This window comes from Pipra filicauda, unplaced genomic scaffold (genome assembly GCF_003945595.2).
Source record: "Pipra filicauda isolate LSUMZ 115617 unplaced genomic scaffold, ASM394559v2 scaffold283_size971201_pilon, whole genome shotgun sequence".
Lineage (NCBI taxonomy): Eukaryota > Metazoa > Chordata > Aves > Passeriformes > Pipridae > Pipra > Pipra filicauda.
Genome location: NW_024104402.1, coordinates 785,831 through 802,534, shown reverse-complemented (window position 1 = coordinate 802,534; position 16,704 = coordinate 785,831). Strand labels below are relative to the sequence as shown.

Genomic DNA, 16,704 nt, shown 5'->3' with positions numbered 1-16,704 from the left:
CCTGAATAACCTTCATAAGATCAAAGGCTGATATCTGACAAAAATAGTAAGCCTGATTAATAAAAACAAGCCACCAAATTCATTTTATAGAATTCCCTCATGTAATTTTTCTAAGATTTCTTACTTGATAGATACATGACGGTCTGTTTTAGCCAGCTGATAACCTTCCTCTATATTAAACAGGAAATTTGGGAGTTAGCTTTCGGAGATCCCAACATTTCTTTGCCATTCACACCAGCAGCAGAGCCACGAACGGAAGGATACAGGCAGGACCCAGCCCAGTTTGCTGACAGCTTTCAGGACCCTGGACAGGGACGCCCTCTGCTTCCCGGCTGTCTGTCACCCACCGGTCCCACCACACCGGGGGCCGGGTGGGGGAAACAGGGGTGTGAGCCCCGCTGGGGTATGACCGTCCTGGCCCCGTGTGAGAATCTGGCCTGCCAAGTGCAATGGCAATTCAGACTTTGTAAAAGAAAGTAGCAGAAGGCACGGGGGAAGAACAGCACACAAAATATCCGAAAAGTAAGAGGCAGTGGATGAAGGGCCATCAGTATCAGAAGCATAGTGACAGAAGTATGGGCAACGATGCTAGTGGCAAGGTCAAAAGGGAACAGGAAAACCACAATGCCCGTGATACAAATGAAAGATTGGAGAATAGATGGCTTAGACATGAGAAGGGTAAGGATAAATGGGTGGGACAGACTCCTTATTTTGAAAGCAGAATGAGGGATAAATGAGTGAATGGGTTTAATGCACTACAGAAATATATTAAACCACACTTGCAAATGCAGGAGTCATTTAAGGAATAGTATAACATTGCACTGCTTGAGTAGATCGAGGAAAACAGAGCCAAAGAACACAGTTTTATGTATATGCTTGTTCTTCTAATGCTCTTTTGTTTAAAGTCTCCAGACATAAGAAATAAACTTAAGAAGCTTTGTACTTAGAACACACAGGGATCTTGGGCAAGAGTTCAGGTTATTTTCTGTGTTGCTGCATAGCCTGCACGTTTTCTTCTTAATTAGCAGGACTAGTAGAACTAATACAGCTACATGGAAGAATGTTTATCCTGTCCTCTGACCTTACCTCCCACAAACACGACAGCAGCCTTATCAGCCAGTGGGGCAGGGTCAGGGGTCATACACAGCAAAGATGTTAATGCTGGTCTCAGAAGCATTGTCTTACCACCCATTTTTACTGAAAACTTTCATATTTCTTAGAATCAATTATGCCACTAACTGCAGCTGTTCATTTCAGTGTTTTCAATGCAGTATATTGTATAAGCAGCCTATGAAATATGAGGATTAATGCAACTCTAGAACAGTTAAAGTAGAGAGGAACAGCCTGCACAAACACCATTCATGGTGACCAGTCCTATTATAGTTGTGCCTATTTCTTTTCTACTCTGAACAGCAAGGGAAGAAAGAAGCTATACTGAGCATCTGAAGGGCTGACTACAACTCTTGCATTAATCATCATCACTTTTACAGTACTCAGAAGAGCTTTACTACTTTCTAAATTAGGTAACACATTTCTCACATGACTCGTGTGTAAGAAGCTGTTCCAAAAATGTGAAAGCAATGGAATTGGAGCTGTGGAATAAGGAACGATGGGGCTTCCTATTGAGTTTAACTCCCAGCGCTGTCCTGCACTTTCCCTCAGCCTTGTAGCCCAGGACATGCATCTTTTCAGCCACAAAGATGTAGAAAGTTTTCAATCACTAGTTCAGCCATTGTTTGGCTAACACTCTGAATTGCCAGTGTCTCTGTATCTGCATACCACTGGCATCTTCAGTGCTGGAACTCTCAGGAGAAAATTACTTTGAAATAGGATGATATTTCAAGCAAAATAGAATCAATAAATTATTATTCTGTTGTAGGAAGAGTGGGGGCTGTGTTCTGAGTGTAAATTAAAAATCATTAATATTAATTGTAGGAACAGTGTGTCAGGCAGTATAACAATCAGGAAAACAGCTCATGACTGATTGTCTTAATATACTAGCAAGGAAAAAGCTATTGCTGCATTTCTGAAGATATGCAGCCTAAGAGTAGGTGCATCCCAGTTTGAGTTTCTACGCAAACTGTACACACACATCCATATAGAGTCACAGAAAAGAAATAACAATACAAACCCACAGGTGGAATCTAATGGATTTGGTAGAAAGAAAGCACTGAAAAGACAAGATTCACCCTAATATATAACATCATCATCTACAACAAGTACCATTCTCGATTTCATTAACTGTTTTACAGTATTTTCTGGGAGAAGATGAAGTGGAATTACAACAGTTCTGATGCAACATTGCAAGAGAATGCCGTGTTATTCACACATGACATTTTCTCAGCAAAGTGAGAAGCTCACTGTGAATCAACCCATAGGCAGTGACTTCTCATACTCAGCAGATCTGCTACAGCCTACAGACCAACAAGTCATTCAGCTACCCATTAAAAGAAATATGTCACCATATATAATTATAATAAGGTTCTAGACTATTTATACTCTGGTAATACAAAGGCAATAAAGAGGTTATGTGAGTTGGGAATTATACTAAGAAATGGAAAAATGTAATGTACATTAACCTCCTAAGCTAACAGTTGTAGGTTGTCTGCAGGCAGCCTCCTTTATACATTTACATTTTGAATACACACTTGCTTTAAGCCTTTTATGGAGTAATTCAGGAATGCATCCCTACAGCTGTAAAACAACTGTAGTTACTTCTGTATGTAATGCATAGGAAAGCCTTGAGATCTTCCATTTAAAAGGAACAATAGAAACCACTGTATTTTTACATCTTTACATTGTGTGTGTCTATAAAAATTCCATTTAGTAATTCTGATCTGCTTTCTTACTATACTAAGTAATGTGATGCAGGTAATCTCTAGATCTCAGAGATTTATTGTGGAACAGTCAGATCAAAAGTACTTGTATTACAAAAGGCATGTACAACTCAGATTAGCAGTCTGAAAGCACTCTGGATATTTTTTTTTCTTTTTTCATTGTCTCGAAGAAGTTGTTTCACAAGTTCCCAAAGATATTCAGGCAAGCAACTCTGAGTCAATAACAGCCACCTAAGCATCTTGTGGTTCTCTTAAGCACACACCACCAAATCTATCCATCAGTATTGTAACCATGCTAAAGGAATTAAAGAAGGAAAGAATTTAACACAGAACTACATTGGCCAGCATTTTGAGTAAAGAAAGGTGATGGAATGAATGAAGACTCTGCCACCATCATAATTAGCTTCTGCAAAAAGTTTTTATAGTGGACTCTATCGTAGAGTTCAGAAGTAGCGCAAAAGTGTACATTTATGGTACATATTTTCTGAATGCCAGGTTGGAATTCAGAGCAGCTACGACTATAAAAATATTGACAGGAATTTGACTCAACTAACATTAGATGCTGCTAAACATATAAACAAGCATGAAAGTTTGCTATTACAGGTCCTTGCTAGATAGATCGATAATTTGCTTTTGCCAATGCATGCTATACTGAAAAATATTGTTATTAAAGAAATAATATAAGAATCAAGACATACACATAACTGTAACTATCCTTTTGCTTCATAATAGCATACCTCTTATTCCAGCAGTTTATTCTATACAAAATCTTTGCATAAAACCACCCTCCCCCTCAACTACCACAAATGTCTATAAATTATACACACTAGCAGTTTCATATTACTTTTGGCAGTATAGCATCATTTTTTAATTATAATAAATATCTCATTCTTGATTTTGTAACAGTCCAAAAAGAATAAATCACAAAGCTTCTTTAATTTTTCATTTTGTGTAATCACCGAAATTTATACCTGTCAATTTATCCTTGTATGTCAACATCCTTTTTCCCATAATGCTCTTTGTCTTTTTTATCTTCTTTCCACTGTCTTGAGAAGCAGTGGTCAAAATTGAATTAAACACAGGTCTGTTCATTAAAGACCTATTGCTACTTTATTTAATTAGAAAGTAAATTTTTTTGCATTATTTTCAGTGCCTTTAAACATCATTATTCATTTTGTTTCTCTCATAACTGGGTAAAGACATTCAGTCAAAGTACACTACAGATGAGCTGGGATCCTATTGTTTGCCCATTTCTTTTAGGAAATTCATGGAAACATTGAAAGCGATACTCACTTAAGCAGTGACAAACTCAAAAAAAATGAGGTGATATTTAGTATTTTCAACATATGCTTTCTGCTTCAGAGTTGTGGCATGTCCATGGCAGATAGGACTCATTTTGGTTCTGCTTCACTCTGACTTGGGATGGATATTTAAATAAGTTTATAGCTGTTTGTCATGAAGTTTTCCAAAATGAAAAATATTTCAGTTTTGGTTTTAGGAATGATGTCATTAAAACAAACATACACTTTTGGCCTACTTTATCCTCTGCCATGACATTCACTATTCATTGATCAGGGGTTAGCAATAAAAGGCAACTTCCTGTTGTTTGTAGTTGTTTCTGATTCACACATAGTGGTAGGAGGAAATCCAGCTGTTGCAAACATTGGATACATAACAGTCTGGCAGCCAATACCATCTTTAGAGCTGCCATGGGAACTGACAACAGTCAACCAATATAGCCATACATTTTATTGTTTTGGAGAAACGAGTTTTACAATCAGCAACGTTGCAGCAGTCACAACACAGCAAACATGAGTTAGTTAGCAGTAACATATTCCTCAAAATCTACTGAGATTCAAAACAAATGGCCAGTGAAATCTTCAAATGAAAATTATCAGCCCAAAAGAGGCAGTCTCACTCTACTTTCAGCAAATTAAATGACATTTTTTTACACACAGTGAAAAAGCAGCAGAATTGATGTGGCTGAACTGCCACCATCTCCATTTGTACATTGTATACCACACATTTTTGCTACTGTCTTGATCTTTACTAGAAGAACCAGTTTTTTCTTCAGTCATTTCCAAAGCAACAAGGAAAATATATCTCTATAAATGCAAATCTAAAGACTTACAGGGAGTCTTACATTCACCTCCTTTTTATTTTGATCATGAATGTTTTGTTTTACATGTCATCTTCCTTCTCGGATTTTTTATTCCACCTAAAAAATTGCTAATATCACTAAGACCAAGAACAACTAAGGTTGTTTAAAAATTACATTAAGCTTTATTCAGTTAAGCAACTTGTATTTTAAATTGCTATCTCCTCAATCCCTAGACTTACGAGATATGGTTAACATACACCAATTAAGAATCAAATTACTACAGTTCCAGTAAAATGAATAGAAATTCTTTTCCCATTACTTCTGTTGAGATGGAAAGAACCTCCTAATATTTTCTAACCCACAGTATCAATGTACAGTTCACTGGGTACATACTGAAGAGCGTATTGCCTTATGGTTGTAGGTGTCTTAGCCCTTTCAAAAATGAAGGTGAGGACACTGGTTCTTATCTATCAGACACAGCAAGATTATGAAGTTTCTCCAGAAATCCTTCCATAGTTCTGAGAAAACTGAAAAAAGGAAAAGAAAACTGTATGAGAGAGAGGGACATGATTAGCCCTAACCAAGCTACCAAGCTCAAGGTGATACTAAACAACTGGAAAACTGTGAATATAGTATAATCTAGAAAGGAAGAAAATTACCCAGGTAGTGACAGGCCTGCTGGTTTGACCTCAACACTCTTCAAGGATATGTTTTAAAAAAGCAGAAACAAAGGACTTATGGAAGTAATCAATAAAGGCAAAAAAACCTAATAGGTTTATTAACCAAATAGAACCTGAGGGGTTTTGAGATGCACTTAGCTAAAAGGCAGACAAAACAGGTTTTCTTGATAGATAAACTACAAGGATTGAAGTTATTGGTGATGATGCTGGAAGACCAATATTGAAAAACTTTTGATACTTTCACAGTATATTTTGTAAAATAGCTAACTGTGCATAGTCACAACCTATGGGATGTGGGAATGACAGAAATTGAAAGGTATTGCCAATATATATTATAATTTGAAAAGTATTTATTAATACTGCAAATTAGAACACAATTGGTATTAGCAGCACCAAGTGCAAAGGCATTCCTTGGAGGACAAAGAATTGTTGTTATGAAAAGCAGATGACACAGGAAGAATGAGACATGGGAATATTAAATGAACATGGAATGTCTTGGAAAATAAAATTCATATGAACCAGGTAAATGTTTCTGGCACAGATCTTACTAGAACATATGAAAAAAAACATGAACCGGGGGAATGGGAATCCTAACTTCTGAAAAGTTAATAGAATAGCATGAGACTAATACTGGCACAACATTAACTGAGTATATACAATGATCATGAATGTAAGGTTTTGTATTCCTCCTAGGAATTGAATTTTTGAGCAAACTTTTTAAGAGGGCTGCATGCAACTTTTAAGACAGAGATTTAACAGCTTATGGAAGAGATTTATAAAATGATGTTGTCTTTCATTAAATAAACCATTAGAACACATAAGACTTCCTACCCTAGTCATATTTTTCTTTCTTTCTGCATTGTATAACAAACTGATTTGCTTACTCAGAGTAAATTCAATTCCTTCTAGTCTTGTGTGGAATTGCTATACTCCATTACAGATATTCATGTTTGATATTAAAAATCACAGGCCCTATTGGCTTCTATGACATTACATTAGGGATAAATATTCTAAGTTTAGGTCTCATCCATATAATGTAATCTGCAGTTCTGATATTTATTATGTTATTTCTCCTTCTATTGATGATAAGCATAGTGCAAAAAGATTCATCCCAAAAATACAGACATATGCACTAACTTTAAATGTCTCCATTTTTACTACCAGCTATGAATTAAGGTGATTCAAACTGCAGCCTACTGAGGCACCAAAATTGCTGTACTCAAGGTCACGCGTGGCACTGACAAAGCTATAAACACACACTGAGCATCCTGACCCTTGGGCCTGTGAAATATCCATCAAACTGAAGGTCCTTTCTTTTCTGATACATGTAACATGTTAATGGAGGAGGGGAGAAAAAGGTTTTATATCAAATTTTAAAACAGTAAATTTCAGGTTCTGTCTAAATCTGAATGTTGGCTATTCCTGAAGTCTTATGATGTCAGTAACAACATACAAATTTAGCATGTAGTAGATGTTTTCCTTGGAACATAACATTTACATGAAAGGAAGTCCTAAAAAATAAAACAGTTAGGACTTAGAGTAATTCTTCCTAATATTTTTTTCTAAGTATTAATGAAATTACTCTGCAGAAAAATTACTCTTGGAGGATTTAATTGCAACAGTTAAACTTCACACACTCCATTTGGATTCCTACCATTTTCTTGCCCATTGCTTTCTTTCATTTAGAAGTGGCTAATGTGACTAAAATTGCTATTCCTTATGAAACGTGCCATGCCAGATATTTTCTCAGTCTGTTTTCTTCATCTTCCAGTATGTGTAAACACAAAGGCTTTGATAAAGTTAATGTATAAACATTGCGGTAGCTTTTTAAAGAGAAATAATACCCCCAAACTCTTCCAGTTGGGAATTTCAGCCCATTTCTAGTAAAACTGTATTTCACATTCATGCAGATATTGAAAGTGTATGAAAGGGCTTTGGAAAATCATAGTATATCTGTGTCTTCTTTTGTCAGCAATTCTAAAGCTGCCCTCGAGTATTTCTCTTCTTGACCTTCACAAAGCTGAAAGAACTCCCTTCAGCACAGAGGATCCCCTTTGTTTAAGCATGTGGATGGGTTAATACAGCACGAGGCAAGCCTGAGCACGCTGTAGTAGCTGCGTAGAAAATGGATGGGCCACACAAAATGCCACACTGACATTCTTCTGTCTGCCTGACATGGGCTTGGTAGCCATAGATGATCCATCTCAGCTAAGCAAGAATAGCTTCACTGAGTTGTATCATATATATATGACTAATCTGAGTCCTTTTCTCATCTTGACTGAAATATTAAAAAAAAGTTTTCACCCTGCTTCTCATTAATTACTATGACAAAGCATTTCTATCTGGCACAATAGGTAAAGATGATAGAAAGTGAAGTATTTCTTATGGTCTAGATAACAAACTTATGACATTTACATATGTTTTCCCTTTAACATTCCAATTATTCCATTAGTTATTGAAGTCTACATTCTTTAATACCTAATAATTCAATTAAAGTAATGAGAAAAGAACAGTCCTCAGCAGTCAGCCCTATTAAAGGACAGTTTTTCACTTACACACATTCTGTTTGCAAACTTTTACAAGAAGAGTAGATAAACAGAAAATGACACAATGTAAGAATAAATATAAGCAGATCTTGGGTCAGCACAGCTAGTAAGTTTTACATTACAGCTGAGAATAACATCTTCTACAATTTATAGAGGTTTCTTCCTTGCCACATTTAAAAATAGGCATAGGTGTATTATAAAACTCTGTGTAGATCTGAAGAGAAAGAATATAGAGTACAACTGCACAGCAGCTTCCTGAAGAGGTTTTGGTAGTAGTTATTCATACTACTTCTTCTAAGTAGTATGAACTCTTCTTCTCTAAGAAGGGGAGACTTCTTCTAAGCTGATAAATAGTATGAAAGTTTAACACTATGTTCAAAGAAACTTTATGTCATTATATATTCCTACAGTTGCCCTCATCTTCCTTATCACATTCCCTCTTATTTTAGGTTAGCTCCCTTATTGCATTCTAAATTACAGGGTTTTAAAAACTGCAGTTTTCAAGACATGGATCATCTCCTCTGAATTGTTTCTGCATTATCTTCCCCACTGGAGCCCTAGCTTCACAAAAATCTATTACTACTGCTGCATGCAGACAATAACAAAACAACTAAATGCATTGCCATGAAGAAAGAGACAGTCTCCAGCCCTGCCAGAACACATAACTTTCCATCATTTAGAAAGCTGCAATGATATTTCAAGATCGCACATGATTTTAAATAACTTGAAGAATCACATGATCAAAGACCACGCAGCAAACACAAGGCAGCAATCAACCTACCATTCCTCCTGGAAAAGGAATCCTTTAAAAAAGCAAAACAAAACAAAACAAAAAACAAAGCAATCAAACAACATATTTCAGTAGCTATTAAGTCTTTTGGTTTTTTTTTTCCCTCACACCATCTGTGTGTGAGCTACTTCAATTATTCAACACAAGAATTTCTTAAGTAGGTAGCAAAGAAACCTGCTCAGGCAGCCTGTTTAAATGCATTTAGAAAGCACTGCCTCCACTGATCTTTCAGGGAAATGTTTTTATTTCCAGGTAGTTGTAGGGGAATAGACTGTAAGGTTAATTGTCTGATACACTGGCTGGGGATTGCTGCAACTCAGTGATAGCCCTCTGTGAGCTGCAACAAGGGATTTGGAACACTCACACAACCAGACTATGGGCAGGTGACAAACCTGCACTTATGCCAAATAAAAACTCAAATAGATCCAGGAGATTTATTTCCATTATGAAGTACATGCTGTGATAAATTTAGGGCTTTTCTAGAATACTCTGTGAATATGGTGTGCAGATCTGGTTGTTGGGCTGTTTTCTGCCTGAATATGTAGGCTCACTTTGATAGACAGCTTAAGAAAAAGCAAGCATGAAAGAAAACCAATGGCTTGAAAAAGCAAAGACTCTCCAAAAATCTTGCAGATTTTAATTTTTCAGTGTACATGCAAACTATTTTTCCAAGAAAGTCAAATCCTACAAATGCAGAGTTCTGACGTTATGAACAGATCTCTGTCCCAAGTGAGCAGATAACTGTTTGAGGTCCTAGCAAGACACACAGTCTTTTTCAGAGGAAACTTGTCCTGTCTGGGCTAAGCATGCAGAAGAAAGTGGACATTTCCTTTTTTTTTAAGTATTTTTCTCTGTGTTCATTTATTGCAGAATACTATGAACATTTTCACATCAGTTAGGTGTCTACACTGGACGATATGCAGGGCAGATGTAGTAGACAAGGTGATAGTTCCCTAAGTTTGTGTCAGGGTAGGGACAGATGCCCACCTACACTTGCAAATGTGACTCTCATATTCCTGATGCTTTCATTCCCTCCCAGTCTAGGTGCATTTTAAAACCATGTTCTGTTGTAATGCATTCCAAGGAAAAGGGGAAAATGAAAATGCCTGCTGAAAAGGACAGACAGCAATGTTGATTTCTGTGTTTCCTCTTTTCAAATTAGGAAAGGACAAATCTTCCAGGTTTTGCCATGTTATTGCTTCTTCAACAATGGTAGGCTCACTGCAGCAATTTATGGTACTTGTTTCTGTACTTGTTCGAGTTGATCAAAGTCCAGGACTGATTCAATTTTTGTTAAAGTTTTGTGTTGGTTTTTTCGTTTTGTTTTATTTAGTGCATGTTATAGGACTTAATGTGTTAGTACATTTTTATACATCTGGGTTACTTTTTAATTACACTTAAAATATACATACTCTCACAGACCAAAGGGGGCCAACGGCCTAAGGCTCATAAGTGAGACTAAGCAGAAATACATAGAGCTTTGGTATGTGTTACCATTTGAGGTCAAAAATTTCAGAGCCAGGACATCTCTAAGATGCTGTGACGGCTGACTGAGAAAGAATTAGTGGAAATCTCTACACACCCTCAGCGTTGCCTAGAAACCAGGGGAATAGTTGTGATATGTTTCTAAAAATTCTCACTTAAATTTGTCTGTTTTAATTATCTACATGGTGGAAAAAAGTACAGAACATTAGGGAGAAGATTATGAGAAATTAGTCATTCAGGTTGGACAGAACAGCCTACTTACCACATGTTAAGTACCACAAACAGAATTTGGGAACCTGAAATTCAGAATTCAGATAAAAAACCAAAAAAAGTATTTAAACATTACCATAAGCAGCTAATTTAAAACAAAACAAACAAACAAAAAGGCAAAAAGAGACAAGTGTTTTCTGTAGCATGATCTGTGCAGGCAATAGAGAGTATCTCAACCATGTAGAGTTGAGAATCTCATACACTTATATTCTCTCCAGTATCTTCAGGTATCTGAAATGGAAACTGTTAAAAGACTATCTCTAACTCTAAAATCTACAGATTTAATTATTTTAATTATATCGAAGTATAAACCAGAGACCCTGAAACACAAGAACTATGGTAACGTATTTCCTGAAGCCTTTTCCCCAAATATCCAATTTCACACACAATCAAAAATCTGCTTCAGAGAAAAAAAAAACAACCAAACAAAACACAAAACAGAAAATCCCAAAACAGTTGGATTAGTTTTTTCTGGATTTGTAGGTCTTGCCTGGCAGATACTCTCTATGACATTGAACTCACATCCAAGATTAATATGAGAAAATTACAAAATGCTATCAAATTACTTTGTTTTGAGAAAAAAGTAAGGTATTTGTGACATCATGGTTGACGGTAGTTGAAATGCCCCAGTAATAGACGTTTTTACAAAAAAAAGCAGACAGAAAGACAGAGGACCACCAGAGGACGGAGGACAGATGAGTTTCCAAGGCATACATTTCCTCTCTCACCCACCCCAGACAAATTTAACACCAACTACATTTTGAGATTATTTTACAGAAAACAGTTTAGACTGCCAAAATGAACACTACAACATGAAGCATAAGAACTAAGGCCATATCAAAGGAGTACTTAATATAGCTAATGGGAATATCTAAAATTATAAGAGACGCGAACGAAGATGGTTGACGGTAGTTGAAATGCCCCAGTAATAGACGTTTTTACAAAACAAAGCAGACAGAAAGACAGAGGACCACCAGAGGATGGAGGACAGATGAGTTTCCAAGGTATACATTTCCTCTCTCACCCATCCCAGACAAATTTAACACCAACTACATTTTGAGATTATTTTACAGAAAACAGTTTAGACTGCCAAAATGAACACTACAACATGAAGCATAAGAACTAAGGCCATATCAAAGGAGTACTTAATATAGCTAATGGGAATATCTAAAATTATAAGAGATATCACAACATTCAATAGTCAACTACTGAAAAGCTTTTGGTAGAGTCTACACAAACTTTAAATGGGAGCTTTAAATGTGGCAGAAATAAGGAAGAAACATTGTTTTCAAATACCATCCCCTTGATTTTGTTAAATGTGGCAGAAATAAGGAAGAAACATTGTTTTCAAATACCATCCCCTTGATTTTGTTATGATTTGAACTGCGTTCAAATTATTTTTCCTAGCATGTAAGAAGATGCAGCAAACTACATTAAAAAACATGTATTTAGCCTGTGATTAATACTAATTTCTAGATAGTGAAAGTGAATTCCTTTCCAGCTGGGGCTACATGTACCCTTTTGTGAGGTGTCTGGCTATGGAGGGGACTGCAGTGCCCCTGGCAGGTCAGTGAGATAAATCTTCACACAAAATATACAAAAAAATCTCAGAGATTTCGCATTAAGGAAAACAGCAACTTGCCCAACAAAATGTAAATATAAGCCTATCACTTCTTCAGAAAGTTCAAGTCTAGCACATCAGCATACATATATTGATAATGGCCAGTCTTCGCGAGTGAAGATTTTTGGGAAAGGTCATTAACCCTTCCAGCCTGCGCAGTGGATTTTTAGGTGAGACACAGCGTGCGCTGAACTGAGCCCACCCTTTAGTCCTGAGGTTCATCTGCCGGGGCCGAGCAAAGCTTGGACAGTGGCAGTGAGGTCCCCAGGATGTAGGTTTGTTTAGAGTGACCTTCTCTTAGGTGGATTGCCTACCAAGGCTGACGAGCTCCACCTGCCCAGGGGGCCGGGAATCGAACCCGGGTCGCAGAGGTGAGAGTCAGGCACTCTAACCACTAGACCACCAGAGGCCCATACATATATTAATCAATGGGATAAATGCTGCTTATCAAAAGTTTATTCTGTAGTTCATTTCTAAGGTGCTTCTTAAATTCTTCAGTGTAATGCACTGGGAACACTCTAAGCTCTTGATTTGTCACTTGCTTCTCTGAAATATGAGCGATTTGCCATAAGTTTCTCCCTGGCATTCATTATTCTTCGACTTCCTGTCAAGTTACAAGAAATAGGCTTAGATAATGAGGGACAAAACGGGGCAGAAACTTTCTCCTGGCTGCAATGCACCGCTGGAACGGACGTTTCGAGCCCGCCCGCTGGGGGGGACCCGCAGGGCCCTGCGCCCTCTCGGCTCGGCCCGCCCGGGCTGGGGCTGCGAGGGCGAGGCCTCACCGCGCTCCCGCCGCCATGGCAACGGCGAGGCGGCTGAGGCGGGACCCGCCGGGCCCGGCCCGTGTCCCGCCCCGCCCCACCCGCAGCGGGGGACGAACCGCCGCTGCCGCCGGGCCGAGCGCCGGCCGGCGCCGCCCCTTCGGGCCCGGCCCGGGGCATGGGCTGAGGATGGAGAGCGGCGGCAGGCGGAGCCAAGGTGCGGGGGCTCGGTGGCGGGCGGGGGCTGCCTGCCGGCGGGGGCTGCCTGCCGGCGGGGGCTGCCTGCCGGCGGGGGCTGCCTGCCGGCGGGGGCTGCCTGCCGGCGGGGGCTGCCTGCCGGCGGGACGCACTGCCGCCCGGCCTGCCCCGGCCGTGCCGGCCGAGGGGGTGCGGGGCGCGGCCCGTCTCGCCTGGGGCTGAGGGCAGGCAGCGCCTCCCCCTTCCCCGCTGCTGTGCGGGGGTGGGCACGGCGGGGGCCGGGCACGGAGCCTGCGGGGCAGCGGGGGCCGCTCGGGGTGCTGCGGCGGGCAGTCAGGGGGCTCGAGACTCGTCCCTCTCGCACCCGGCCCCCCGAGCTGTGGGCAGCGGGGCCCGGGCGGGGCGGCGGGGAGAAGAGCCAGGTGCCGGGGCTGCGAAAGAGATTGACAGCCTGGTGTCTAGAAACTCTCTAAGGGTTGTAATCCGCCGAGGGACGGGCCCTGGAACTGGCCGTCCCGCAGCCGTCATCGCGCTGTGCTCCTGTGTTGTACCGGCATCGAGAGCCGCTGTCGGCAGCTTGTCAGGCGGCCAGGATCCGACGCTGCGTTTGCGAGGTCCAAATTTCTGTGCCAACTTTTTTTTGAGTCAACTTTTGTCTTCTTCAAAGCTGGTATTCACGGTTTGTTATAGTGGATGGTACCCTGTGTGTTCAACATCACATGGTATTTGGCTGCAGATCCGAGTATTTTGGCTTGGGACTTTAATGCAAGTGTAGTTGAAAAATAGAAGACTCAAAAGCTTTGAAGGTCTTATAAATGGTTCCTTACACACGTTTAACCATCTGTGGGCTGCTCTGGTGCTCTGTTCCTATAGTCTTATGGGTGTTGGTCATTCATGATAAAAACAGGCATAAACATGCAAAAATGTTCGCATGAGCCAACTCCGAAATATTTTTAGATATGAACTGGATTACATGCATAATATAAAACTATGTTAGGAATTAGTCTGTCCTGCACTGTAATGTCAAAATTATACATAGCTGCATAAGGTCAGAGCCTTTGAGATAACGTTATGCTTTCGTGTTGCATCTCAGTGTCAGTTCCAGTCTTTGGAGACAGTGACAAATGTCACTTCAGAAGTCTGATAGCAAAGTAGAGCTTGAAAATGAATTCTAATACTACATGGGAATATGAAATTCAGGCAAAAACTAATATGTTGTGCATCCAATTTTTATGCTCTCTTATATAGTGTGAAGGCAATTTTATTACAGATTTATTCTTTTTCTGAGTCTTCTTGGTTTTGGTTGTCAGAATACTTTTATAGACAATCAGAAAGCATGCTGATTGTTGACTATAAAATGGGAATATGTAGGATCTAAATTTCATTCAGATTGCAGCAAGCTTTGTTTGAATGACTTCTGTTTAACAAAAAAAAAAGGTTCAAAAGTAGGAAAGAACCTACTGTGTGCGTGTTAACAGGGGAAGCTACTGCTTCTGTGCATAGAAAGTTATGATGGAGTCCGTAGTGTGTGACTGGCTAGCCCAGTGTCTGGGTTCACAGGCACACAGGATGGATTCTTACAGAGAACAAGGATTAGCACAGGCAGAGATAATAATTCCTTACACTGAACTACCCTAAAAATTTGTGTGCCTGAGCAAACTTGGCAGAACAGCCATTGGATTGCTTGCAGACAGTTTAAGAAAGAGAGAGAATAACACATCATATTTATGGTTTCTCTGTAAGACAGTTGTATCTACACTGTCCATCCAAAACATTAATGCAGAAGAGGTGAGATACCCTATTCCATGCCCTTGTGTGTTCTGTGCAAAGTTTATTGTTCCGACTTTGCCTCATTATTGTAAAGAAAGAACCAAAAGATTTTATTTGTTTTGTATCAGGGTTTGGTTTGTCTAGTGAGAATACTGAGCAAATAGAATTCTTTTTTTTTTTAATATATTGAACTATATAGGATTTGCGTGTAGGTCTTTTTGAAGTTCAAATAAGGCTGAGGGGTTTTTCCCCCCATAGAAATATTGAAGAATTAATCCGTTATGTTTTTCCCTAATTCCAGGTATAAACCTCGAAGTTATTTACGGTAGTAATTTCAGGAGTCAGTTAATATACTCACAGATTTGTAGTATGACCTCAAATAATCTGAATACTGTAATTTTAAACCAGCTTTGTTGCTTAAATCCAGTCTTCTGCACTGGGCTGTTTAATTCCCACAGCCAGCGATTTGCACATACCTGAACAGCAATGAAATCATACGCTTACTGTTAGTCAATGACACACATTTATACCACTTTTATAATGGTGGGAAAGTCATCATTACTTCTGCATGGAGGCTGCTGTCATGTTTAGGCAGTTTGCACAGGCTTCAAAGATTCTAAAATTAAATTAAAATACTTCACACATTTTCAGACAACGCCATTTTACTTAGATTTTTACTGCATTGCAGTAAATCCTTGCATTAATTTGACTGGAACTGAAAGGGTGTTAACACAGATCTGTGACTTCTGAACTGCTTTTTTTCTTTGTATTTCTTCATTTGCCACTTGAACAAACAGCTTATTAAACTCAAGCATTATTTGGTAGTATCAGTTCAGTTTTTCAGAAGTTGAGTTTAGTCAAATAGTCTATTAAGTGAGTTTTAATCACCTAATGTGATTAATCCCATCTCCATTCAGCAAATAAGTTTGTATAAGGACTTAAGTGCCAAATTGGTCCCATTACATTGAAGATTTCTTACATACTTCAAGTGAAATACCTGTTAAAGTAAACAGTATTCAAACCATTAACCCTGCTAGCTTCTTTTCTTCGGATTATACCCTGCAACTTTCTCTATAGCACAGCGGGTCAAGGTTTCTCTGCTCTGCATTCTGGGCAAGGCTATCTGTGCATTAGACTTCAGCTAATCTATTTCCAGGTAGAAATAGGAGAGGGTGGAAGTTAATAGCACTAAGGGGACGAGGGAGGAGCCATTCTTGTAGGCACAGATTATACTAACAAGGGAGTTTTTTTGCATACATGTAGAAGAATCTACATATTGTGTGTTTATATGTTTAGACATATATTGTACATATATATACATATATTTTATCTCTTGGTCTGTGTGACAGTAAATATTGAAACACTTTCAAACTGCATGTTTGTAGGATGACATGTTGAGTTCCACATAGCAGTAGAAGTCAGAGCACACATTGGTTGTGTAAGATGTACTCATGAGGTTGTGATCTAGCACCCTTGAATAGTAGCACCATTCCCCCAGGGGAGTTGTTATGGCACATAGTGGCATATGCTCCTGGATTACCATGTGCCTTCTTGCACAGGCATAACTATCCAGGGAACTCAGGTTAGTAACCCTGTAAGACAGCAGTGTCTGAACTGTGGTACGAGTATTGATAGTTGTTCA

The 16,704-nt window shown here is 39.1% G+C and overlaps 1 protein-coding gene across 3 annotated transcripts in view; it reads left to right on the top strand.

The window, feature by feature from the left end:
- Positions 1–13,115: 13,115 nt before the first annotated feature.
- SPATA7 (spermatogenesis associated 7) overlaps positions 13,116–16,704 on the top strand; it is a 38,903-nt gene continuing 35,314 nt past the window's right edge. For 2 of the 3 annotated variants that reach the window (XM_027738551.2, XM_039382813.1), the window contains exon 1: positions 13,116–13,311. In XM_027738551.2, coding sequence (XP_027594352.2) covers positions 13,131–13,311 — 181 coding nt within the window. In that variant the 5' untranslated portion in view covers positions 13,116–13,130. The remainder of the gene's footprint in view (positions 13,312–16,704) is intronic. The other variant, XM_027738559.2, reaches the window with a different exon arrangement.